This window comes from Sarcophilus harrisii, chromosome 5, assembly GCF_902635505.1.
Source record: "Sarcophilus harrisii chromosome 5, mSarHar1.11, whole genome shotgun sequence".
Lineage (NCBI taxonomy): Eukaryota > Metazoa > Chordata > Mammalia > Dasyuromorphia > Dasyuridae > Sarcophilus > Sarcophilus harrisii.
Window position 1 is genome coordinate 169114792 of NC_045430.1, and position 12438 is coordinate 169127229.

Below are 12438 nucleotides of genomic sequence, written 5' to 3' on the forward strand. Positions count from 1 at the left end.
CTGCCTCTAATACACAACTGTACCTCTGCAGAAGAGTAATCTTATTTTTTAATGTCCCTCCCAGATAACTCTCTAAAATTGTAAATTATTGGTGAGTAATCTATATCAGTGGAGGGGATTTCCAAATCAGGAGTCATTAATTCTCTGCACAGATAACATTTCACAGTCCATTTAACCCAAGAAAAGCATTGTCTCAAGTGTTTGGTGAGGGTGTGATAACTATTGTTGTTGTAAGGTCTTGTACCATTCTTCTTGACCCTACTTGGGGTTTTCTTGACTGAAATAAGAAAGTGGTCTAACATTTCCTTCTCCAGCTCTTTTGACTGATGAAGAAACTAAGACAAACAGGGTGAAGTGACTTGCTTAAGGTCACCATCTAGTAAATGTCTCTGAGGCCTTATTGGAACTCTGAGTCCAGGTCTGGTGCTCTATCCATTAAATCATCAGATTTACTGCTCTAGTGAATGACTTATTTAATTGACAATGATGTGGAGGTGGCCTAGATAGTTTGGGGAAGGGAATGACTGGAGGCAGGATAGTTAGAAGGGATCGGCAGTGTTCTGGGTTTACTGTGGTGAGGAAGTGATGACATCGTTCAGAAATAAAGAGAAAGGTTCTTTGAATCATGTCCAATCAAAGTGAGTTTATTAAGTACTTAAGAAGCGCCCAACACACTGCTAGGAGCCAGAGAGAAAAAGAGAAGTGAAAATTCCTAAAAGAGCTAGCATTGTAACATGGGGGATAAGGTAGAAAACAAACAAACAGAAAGAAAAAAGAAACTTGTATAAATGCTATACAAAGAAGATAATCTATACTACATAAAAGGTAATGGTAGAGATGATAGCAGCAGTAGGGGAGGCGGTGAGGAAGGTGGGAAACACTTTCCTCAGAAGGTGGGAATTGAACAGAATCCGAAGGTGCGCAAAGAGTGGGTACTCAATAAATCCTAGATGACTATTGATCAATGCAGGAAGGCACTCGTAAATTGGAAGAGTGCTATGTCTGTAACTGCCTAGAGAAGAAAGATTCTTTCTCCTAGATTGCGAGCCTTAAGCCCGAGGGGAGTGGGGGGGGGGTGAGAGGGAATCCAGTTTCCCCCAGGAGTAAGCTGTCCTGCGGGAAATGAGGACATACATAAGTGTGTCCATGAGCCTGACTGCCTAAATGCATGCTCGCTACCCCCGCCACACTTGTCTCCATCACTTTTGGAACTCGACTCCCCGAGCCCGGGCACTGCGCGTTCCCCCACCCACTACCTTAAGCGGGGCGCGCTCCCTTCTGCCCCCCTCTCTCCCATGGTGGAGCGCGCGCGCGTGCACACTTGCACACAAAAACACACACTCTCTCTCTCTGGCACACTCACACGCACATATACACACGCACGCACCGGCGTAACGCTGCTGCTCCTCTCTCCGGCTCGGCGGCGGCGGCACTGGCAGCAGCAGCAGCTGGCGAAGCAGAGCGAGAACTCCCACACGCTGACATGCCCCACATCTAGTATTACCGGATTCCCCTGCGCTACGACTTAGTCCCTTTTGCTGCCCCGGCTCTCCCTCTGCCTGCCTTGAACCTGCAGACCTCCCCACTCCTCGCCGCCGCGTCCCCCCCTCATCCAGAGACCGGAGGATAAGAAAGACCAATTTCTCTTCCTCCGCCCGGGAAGAAGAGGAGCCTCGCAGCGTGGGGAGCCCGGACGGTTTGGAAATGCCCATTCCCAAGCTCTTCCTCGCTTGCTTTCAGCTCTTCTGCATCTGCCGATTGGGTGAGTGAGAGATAGGCTTGGGTGATGGTGAGAGTCTCCTCTCGGGGGGTCGTCGGGGCAGGGGGAGAGGGGTTCAATGCCAGGCTGCCTCCACTTATCCCCAGAAGAAAGGGACCCGTTTACTTTGCTCCCACTGGGAACGTACTGAACCTCCTAGATAGGAACGTGTCCCCTCCTCCTCCTCCTCCTCTTCATCTTCCTCCTCTTTCTAATTCTTCACATAAATTCTGCTCTTCCTCTGTTCAAAGGGCGTGATTCTTGACCCCTTGAAGAGATACTTGGGCTAGAATCATTCCTTTCTCCCTGACCCGCCTTTCTTCCCCTTTGGTGAAGTCTGGAAAGGACTATTAAAAGCCACAGAGACTAAATAATCTAACAATCCCTTAATAAATAAATAAATATACAAGTATTCTCATACTGCCAAGGGGGCATCCACTTTCCAAGCCCATGCCTGTTATATTTACCAGAAAAAAAAAAATGCTCATATGTGGAGAACATAAAAGTCCTGTAACTCAAAATATAGTGTCTGGCAACAAGCACCAACCTGACTCTTTGCTGTTTTCAATACTTTTAATTTAGTCACGTTCATGTTTGGGCAGTTACCAAAAAAAAAAAATCCCTCCTTAAATCATATATGACAAAACACATACACACAACACAACCTTTAGCTGACAATTATGTTAATGCTGCTATGTAACCTGTAAAACAGTGTATTATCCACAGAAAGCTGTTTGTTATTCCCTTTAGTAATTTATCCATCTTTCATTCCACTCCTTCCAAAACACAACACTCACATTTTACTAGGATTTATTAAATAACTCAAATCTTCTTCTTGTAACAGCCAATAGAGTATTTTGAATGTGTTCCAGATTTCATTTCTGCCAATCACGAATGAGTAGGATGGCAGAACAAATTTTCTGATTATTAAAGAAGTGTGTAACTGTTTTCCCCACCACCCCCAATATAAAAACTTTTTGCAGTCACAAACTATAGGGTAGTTGTGATGTGGTCAGTTTGTGTAATAAGTATTAAAAATTGGTGGTGAGCTAAGTTTTGAGTTCGCCATTTAAAATTTGTTTTATGTATGCTAATTGTTGAAATTTATTTTAATAAAGTAGGCATTAATTCATATTTTCATCCAATAGATGGTATTCCTGTCAGAGCAAACCTTTATAAACAGAGATCATTGTCATATTCTAATAATAAGAATAATGAGAAATCAAATGAAATGATGCTTGAATAATTGAATATACTTAGACTTGAAAATAACTTCATTTTCAAAGACTTCATGAAAAGTATTCAAATGTACTTTGTGATATGTAGAGATGGCATTTAAGAATTATTGGTCTTTTTTGATGGCTTCATTAAAATGGTTCATCTTAAAGGGAAGATATCAGATTTTCACCTGTTGATTTTTCTTTTCCTCCTTTTTTTTTTTTTATTACAGATGGGAAATTCCCATATAAGGTCATCATTCATTATTTAATGTAAACTTATTGTTGTCAGAGAGTAAGCATGCAAGCATGTGGCTCATCCCCCAGGAACAATATGCTCCGCTTGGGTTGTCATGTTCTGTACAACAGAAAGACATTATTTAGAGCCTGCTGGTCTCTTGTTATACAGATGCTCATTCACAAAGTAAATTCTTTAACTTCAGTAAAAAGTGCAAATGTTCATCATTTTTTTTTTTTGTTTTTATGTAGGCATATAATGTTGTCTTCCTTTTTTTTAAAGTAGAAATCACCATTTGCTTTTCTTGAACCAATTATGAAGAAAAGATCTACCTTACTATCCCCCCTCCTCATAGTTCTACTATTGTTCGTTGCCTTGACCTGGAAGGGTCAGAAGCTCCAAATGTGATGGATGACTTGATCTCAGTATTAATTCCTTTTGAAGAGTAGAGGCAGATTGCATACTGTGCTGAATGGGGTTATTGTTTTGATGACTATGCAGATTCACAGCTCACAAATGAAGACTCCATTTCAATTAATCATCGCTTAAACTACAATCTGTAGTTTTATTTGACCAACTTCATATGTTTCCCAGTAGAATGGAAGTTCAGATACATTTCTGAGTGATGTATAGTCACCTTCATAATTATTCAGGTTTTACCTTATCAAATTTTAAGACATTAACTGTTGAAGAGTAAGAAGGGATATGGGAATAGATGGTGAAGAGGTAGGGCAGTCACTGTATCCATTCCTTTGTCCAGAATATCTAGACATTTTGAACATTTATCTTGAAAACTTGGCATGCGAGTCAGTTTCCATGCTGTCCCTGTAGACTATTTTTGCCTCTGTAGGAAAACTGAGTAGGTACATACAAACAAAGCCAAGATCAAATTATTAGCAAAGATTACCCAATACAAAACTAGAAGTTTAGAGTGCTGAGTGTAAAATTTAAGGACTTAAAATTATTATTAGCTTTTCTGAGATTGATTTGTCATAGTTTTAGAAAGTTTGTACTTCCAACACAATATACGGATTGTCAAAATATGACCATTTCACTCTTCCAGATATTTCAATGAAACTTAAAATAAATTTCTTTACTTAGGGAGTTTTTAAAGACATTCACTCTTGAAGACCATATTGGATCTGTTGACTAAATCAGCTTAATCAGAATGTCAACATCTTGTATGTTTTAGATAAATTGGAACCTTATATTTTATGTGACCTTAGAGACTTGATCTTTAATACCTGAATATAATATTAATATAATACTATTGCAATATTCATGTCACAACAATAACACAAAGAGCATGGTAACTATTAAGCAATATTGTTAGTTAAGCAGTGTCTCAACAAGACAGAAACTAAAAGTGAAGAGTATGAATGTTCTTTAAATAACTTTAAATCCTGTTTAAAGGAAAGTTTGCCTTTTCTCTCAAAGTTTCCTGAAGGCAAGATTTTTTTTAAAAGAAAAGATGGTGAACACAATTAGTTATTCATTTAATTTCATCCTCTGAACAGATTATTTGGGAAACAATGCAGTGTTTTGTTTTGTTTTGTTTACCATAAATTGGCTTAAATGATTCACAAAAGAGATATAAAAGTTTAAGAGGTGAGGAAGTGGATAGAAATTTTACTTTTAGAAGCACCTTTGTGTGACAGAAAAGGAACTTCAAGATTTTCAAAGTAAATTATTAAATAAATACCAGGAAAAAGCTGCTTATTGTCAAATACTTCATGAACTAGATATTCACCTCTTAATGCTTGGAAATGAGCATGAACTCCATAATATTAAGTGACACTCTACTCTTCTGAAAAACTTTATTTGCCTCACTTAACCAGGAAGAAGTATTGAATTTAATAATATATGCATCTCAACTTGGGCTATTTCTTAAGAATATATATACAAAATAAAGAAATAAACATGAAAAGTCATTTCAATTTTCTCAAAATACTTTCAAGTTCATGGCACAAATATTGAAAATTCCTATAATGGTAACTGTCTTTTTTTTTTTAAGTTTGCTATTGACAGCTTTTGCACATACATTAAGGGAGCTCAATCAGAATATGTCATTCTATTGATATGTTTTATTTTGCTCTTATTTTTTATTCTTCTAGAAATTTTGAATTCTCATTGAAAATTCCATATCCATTAACTATCTTTGCCATTGTTTTGCCTTTGTGAGAAAAAAAAATCAAGGTTTTCCTGGAAGTACTCTTGTTCTTTTATTTTTTTCTTGGAAAGCAGTAACTTGTAAAGTTGTTAGAAGCAATGGGTTAATGAAGAAGGCAAGCTAAATTCACTATTTTTATTAATACTATTGTTAGCTGAAATTTATATAGGATTTATGATGGGCTCTGTGCTATGCAATCATTATCTCAATTGATCTTCAAACCAACCTTGGGAGATAGATGCTATTATTAAATTATAACATTTCATAGAAAAAGAAACTGAGTTAAACAAAATAAGTTAAGTGACTTAACTTGCCTAGCATAACACAGGTAGTAAATGTCTGAGAACAGATTTGAACTCAGATCTCCTGGTCTCCATACTAAGATTTTACTACCTAGATGATGAGATTGATGATGATAAATATAATCAAAATCTCTTTTGATTTTTTTTCTTCAGGCTATTCCACATTACTGAAAAAACCTTTCAATTTTCTAAGATACTCATCGGAAATCTGCAAATTTTCTATTTTTCACATGTACTTAATTTGGGCTGCTAGTTAAAGAGATCAACCTTTTTTTTTCCAACCATCTGTTAGTCTTTTATTCACTGAGAAAGCTCAGGATTAAAATAGTCATTTAAAACAATACCTACTGAACAGTTATCTTGTTGCTTAACACATATTTATTCATAGAATCAAATTCTGAGAGTTGGAAGACCAACTTAGCCATCTAGTTTAGCCTCCTCTTTAAAAAGATGACTAAACTGAAGCCCATAAGGTTAAGTTATTCTTTTTATGTATATTTATGTTCCCAGTCATTATTTTCCACCAGTAGCTTAGAATTTTCAAAGAGCTTATCTCAAGAATTGTACAAATATCAGGAAAATGGAAATGAACTTTGATTATAGCTTATACCAATGGGATTACAATATTAAGGTTAAATTAAGCAAATAGGAACATATATTGAGAGCTACTATTACCTCTACTTTAGGAGGCCATGTTATGCCCTAGTTGCCTCCTTCCTTTAGGTCCTTTTTCCATTGATGAGTTCTTCCTGCAATTCAGTTTTGTAAAAGGACTAATCACCCATGATTCTCTGGATTTATCCATCTTGTTCAGTGTTAGAACCTCATACCTCCATGTTTTTTCAGTTTTCCTTTTATGTATTATCTTTTCCCATTGGAATGTCAGCTCCTTGAGGACTGGAACTATTTTGCTTTTTACTGGGTTTTGTATTCCTCAACTAGTAAGCACTTAATAAATGCTTATTGGACTGCCTTGAGAAGGGACCTTAGAAGCCATCTAATCCATTATTCTCCTTTTATGGATAAAGAACTTGATGACAAAAAAGACGAAATAATTTTTGCTCATCATCCTTAAGGTAATAATGTAGGAGGTGAAACAAACTTAGGACTTCAGATAAAGGCCAGTACTTTTTCTCTTCACCAGGCAATAAATATTGGAAAACTAAAGTATTTTTTCCTAAAAATAATAAATATAGTACTTCAATTACTAAAGACAATATGGCAGATGTTAATTTGGGGAAAAAATTAATGCTCCTGAAATGTTTAGTTATATAAGTATGGAATTTCTTTCTGGATTCATTTCACATTAGCCATATTCAAAAATGTAATGACGTTGAGTTTTTTCCATGGAAATTTAAGCAGAGATGAAGAAGTTCTGGTGGCATTAAGGGTGAATGGAAGCTCAAGTCTCAAAAGACAGATTGTGGATTACCTAGACACTGTGAATCTTGTGAGAGTCCTATGCTGAAGCAGAAGCGTACTGGACCTTGCCCCTGACTCAATTGACTTAAATTTTAAGTATGTATATTTACACACACACACACCCCAAATCTGCAACTGCTATACATCAGAGCTTGACTTACTATTTTGCTGATTGTCTAAGCTTAAGAAAATGATAAAAAATGTTGATAATGAAAATTATCTTTAAGTATGTCCCAGAAAACCAGTTGTTAAATATTTATCACTGGCTATGGGTCACTGAGAGTACTATCTTAATGAATCCACAAGGAAATAAGTACTCCTCTCCTCCAACAGTGCATTTGTTATTGATTTAATTAACTTCAGTTTTACCATCCTCTCTTCCTTCCTCATAACTCTGGTTCTGACTCTGCCTGCAGATACTGGGCCTATATTAATTTTAACCCTTCCAATCATAATACTTTTCTGGAGCCAGTTTTTTTTCAGCCAACTTTCCCAAGAGTTTATTCAGAGATATTATCTGGATCCAGACTGAGTAGAGGCTGAAAAAAAATCTCCCCCACAATATTTGAAATTTTAAATAGATCAAAGGGCTTTCCAATTATTGCACTTTAAGTTGTACACTAGTGAGGGATATCAATTGGAAGTGGTTAGTCCATATGAGTAGGAGCCTGCTCATCACAGCAATTTAGCTTGGTTATTTGAGTCATGGCCCAATGACCCAGGTACCATAAGAAGAGTCCCAAAAAGTGGGTGTGTTTGTATGTATTGGATGATAAGTCAGAAATTGGGAGAGAATCATTTCAAAGGTACTTCAGAGCAGTGGACTTCTACAATAGCTAAAAGCCATGACATTAAATTAATTTCTTTCCAAGGACTTTCCCAGAGCTCAAGATGACTTCCAGAGATCAAATCACAGGGAATAATAGGTAAAGAAACAAAATTGTATGTCTGGGCATGTACTTGTGTATGCCTGCAAGAGCAAGTCCAGAGGCAATTTAAAGAATGGGAGATTTGGGACTTCTCAGAGGATTTGTAGACAGAAATTGAGAACCACTCTTTTATTTATTAGACTTTTTCACTTCTTATTTTTTTCTGCTGCTTATCCTTTCCTTATTATTTTAATCTTTATTAGTTTGTTCTCTTAAGGTTGAACAATGAGCACACAGATAAAACCTAGATCGGACAGCATCAATGATTAAAAGTTTGCTAGAAGAGGAAGTTAAAACTATTAATTAAAACCAATTTTTAAAAATCTGTGGCTTTTCCTTTTTTCTATTCCTTATTTGCATAGATAGCAGAATATCACATAATTAGAAATATATAGGTACAGATCAAAATTAAAGGAAATGTGAATATCGATTTCCTATTTAAAATTGGTTTCTTCTTATTAAGCATATATCTTTCATGTAACTTTTTTAAAATGAGCTATATCTATGGCTATAGATTAATTTCCCATTTTAGAAGGTCAAACTTGATATCTTGGTCCATATATGCCTTCTAAAGAGTTATAATTAATGACTAAATAAGATAGCTAGTTTGTAGGAAAAGAGGAATAGCTGTATTAAAGCTTTCCATAAAATTAAAACCCAATTCCAATATTATGAAAATAGATATTTTGTTCCTTCCCCATTTTGACCTAAAAATCATTTCACTCTTGTCTTCTTCCATTTTTCTTTCCCTTTTCTTACTCTGTTCATTTAATTTTTCTCCTATTTAGCTCTTTAAGCCTCTCACTCACACACACTCACTTGTTGGATGCTAAAAGTTTAAGCATTATGGTCAAAAATCATAAGATTTGATTTGATCAATTTCCTCAGCCTGCCAGGGTACATATTCACGTCAAACAGATTAGAATAAAGTTTGAACCAATATTAAGAAAAAGTTTGAATAAAATTAAAGATATTAATATCAATATTATCTTGTTCTTTTTAGAATCTGAAATATCATTTGCTAAAGTTTGTTCAATGAATTGCCATATTTCAAAATTTACTTATTTTGAAATCAAGTAAAATACTTGATTGATAAAATTGATAAAATACTAACAAGAATTTAGTATGTATAGTTAGTTAATATATCGATAAAGGCAATATTTTTGTCCTTTATTTTAGACTTTTTAAGCAGAGCTCATGGTACCTAGTTCTGATTGCTTGCTGCTATTAGAGGCCATTGTGTATATTTCTAAAAGTAATATTCTTTGCAAGTTTTAGTGCATCCTAAAACAAAACAACTATCGTTGGGAAAATGTTCATTGAATCTTCTCATTGTGTCACCATTTGACTTTCATAATAATCCCCTAAGTAGGGAAAATCCCAGAGATAGGTTCATGTAAGGTTTTTAAATGGATAATTTTGATTATATAAAATTAAAAAGGTTTTGCACAAACAAAAGCAATGCAGCCAAAATTAGAAGAAAAAAAGGAAGTTGGGGGGTAGTTTAAAAAAGGCTTCTCTGATAAAGGTCTTATTTTTTAAGTATGTAGAGAACTGAGCCAAATTTATAAAAATAACATCTGTTATTCAACTGATAAATGGTCAGGAGATACAATCAGATAGTTTTCAGAGGAAGAAATTATTTTCAATAGTCATGAAAAAAAACACAAGTCACTAATATTAGAGAAATGCAAATTTAAAACTATGGCCAAAAGATATAAAACCATGAGAACTCTTTAGCCTAGGAACTGAAAGAGAAAGGACTTGTATGTACTAACATTTACCCATTAATGCATATAATTTTTTTTAATTAAAGCTTTTTATTTTCAAAATGTATACATGGATAGTTTTTGAAATTTATCCCTACAAAACCCTATGTTCTAATGTTTTTTCTTTCTCCCCCCATCTCTCCCCCAGTTGACAAATGATCCAGTATATGTTAAATATATGCAATTCCTCTATATACATTTCCACAAATATCATAATGCAAAGAAAATATTTTGTGGTACCAAAGAATTGAAAACTGAGAAGATGCTTATCAGTTGGGGAATGGCTGGACAAGTTTTGGTATATGAATGTGATAGAATATTATTGGACAGTAAGAAATAATAAAGGGGATGGCTTTAGAATAACATGGGGAGACTTATCTGAATTGGTAAAGTATGCAGAGCCAGAACAATCCACCCAGTTACAGTAATATTATAAACAACTGAAAGACTTAGTAATTGATCAGTGATATAATAATCCACCACAACTCCAAAGGGCTCAAGATATAAAATGTTATACACCTCCAAAGAACTGATGGATGCAGATGGAATTAGTTTTAGGGTTTTTTTTCCCGTTTATTTTTTTCCCCTTTCCAGAAAATGGTTAAAAAAGAATTATGTTTTGCATGACTTCATATATATAAAAGTATCTTTTTCTCACCTTTTAAATGGATTAGAGAGGGACTGGGGAGAAGAAGAGAATTTGGAGCTGAAAATATAATTTTTAAAAGAAAAAGCAAAAGTTTTAATCAAAAAGCATTTGTTAAGTACCTATTGTATTATAGATATCATAATAAGTAAAGGTTAATCGTTGCATATAATCTATATCCTGAATCACTGTCTTTCTTAATGGTTCTTTGAAATATCTGAATAGCATTCTAAATGTATGAATAACAACATTTTCTTAGAAACAAACTGGACCTTTTAATTTTGTTAAGTACTCATCTTAAATGAATTTACTCTCATAATTATCTTGAATTTTTTTATTATTGACTTTGGCCCTCTGAAAGTGAACAAAAATTTGTCCTCAACATCCACATCAGAAATCTATTAAAGGCTTCTTCCATATCCAGAAAGTCCAGTTTGCATAATGGCTACCATCTTTGTTTTTTATAAACTCATGACTATAAATGTACTTAAAATTTGAATTTTCTGTAAAAGCATCAAAATAGAAAACAATAGCTTAATTAAGCCTTATAATAAATTTTCATATCGTTCACCTTATTAAGTCTCATTTTTAAATGAGAAGTATATATAGCATCATTTTGGTATGATCGCTGCATCTATTTAGATAAATTAAGGATAAATGAAGTATTAAATTGATGAATCATTGAAACTGGGAACTTAGGAAAATAATGCCAGGCTATTAAATACTGTAATACTTTGCCTATTTAATGTAAAAGTAGACATTCTAAATGTCTACATATGAGTTTGAAATAGAAATACACATATATATTTGATGGATGCAAGAATTTTGTCTATTTAAAAGACATAGTTAATTGTTTTAGGATGAAATCTTGGTTGGACACTGCCAAAATATTATAGTGAAGTTTATTTGTTATATATTTAAATTAAAGTAAATATATGGGTATTGCTTTCAGGATATGTTGTTGGTACTTTAAAATTATGTTGTCTTGTTTTGTGCATTAAAAATATGTGATGATGGATCATAATAAATTTTTTATACTGTATTTTGACCTAATGGAATTTCTAAAATGGGATTTTCCTTTTCTATCTCTCTTTCTTCTTAACTTTAGTTTTCATTCACAATAAACTTTTTCCACCACCCCACTCCCACTGTCCCATAATTCCTTTCATTCCATGGAGGCTTTTTCCCTACATATAACACAAGACCTTCCCCATCCAGTTGCAGTGACACAGCTCTCAAAGGTTTGTTCCGTGACTCACCTAATCTTTTCCTCTTCATATTTAGGTGTGGTGGTTTTTAGTTAGTGCATCTGGCCATGGATCCTGGTAGAGAAATAGATAACTTCTTTTGTTACTGTTAGCCCAATCAAAATAGTTGATCTTTGGAGGTAGAAGGAGGCAGCAGTTGCCAGTAAACCAAATAATCTTCTACCGTAGCCACACTAGAAAACAAAGCTAGCCCAGGCTTCTAGACCAAACCGACCCTCATACTGAAGAGATGATTGACTGTTGTCAAGAGGGACTGAGCAAAAGAGCCACGTGAGACTTTTTTTTGTGACACAATAGTTATAGTTTTCTGGTTGGTTTTCCTTCTGTGTCTTTGTTTTCCTGCTATCATGTGTATCCTTGGGGAGAATCTCATGCAATGGGATGTACTGCAAACTGCTAGAACTCATAAGGCACAGCATGCACTAAGGGAGTAGTGACAACAATGTATCACACGGTCGTTAAAGTCTACATCCTTGATACCTTCCAATATTTTCTCTATTTTTCTCAGGTATGACTGTGCCAGAAGTCACAGAATCATGACAGTTTCTTTAGTTTGTTAGTCATTGTTCTTTTAAGTATTTTTACACACAAAAGGTGTCTACTCTATCTGTGTTTATTCCTTTCCATCAACCTTAGATTCCCAGTTGGAAAAACTTAACCACAAGGTCCAAATGGATTTTATGCTTCTTTCAAGATTATCACTATCTTGGAAAGGTAA

The 12438-nt window shown here is 34.8% G+C and overlaps 1 protein-coding gene across 4 annotated transcripts in view; it reads left to right on the forward strand.

Moving 5' to 3' along the window:
- Positions 1-1204: 1204 nt before the first annotated feature.
- PTPRZ1 (protein tyrosine phosphatase receptor type Z1) overlaps positions 1205-12438 on the forward strand; it is a 224920-nt gene continuing 213686 nt past the window's right edge. For 2 of the 4 annotated variants that reach the window (XM_023504831.2, XM_031938920.1), the window contains exon 1: positions 1205-1762. In XM_023504831.2, coding sequence (XP_023360599.1) covers positions 1705-1762 — 58 coding nt within the window. In that variant the 5' untranslated portion in view covers positions 1205-1704. The remainder of the gene's footprint in view (positions 1763-12438) is intronic. The other 2 variants (XM_031938921.1, XM_031938922.1) reach the window with 1 other exon arrangement.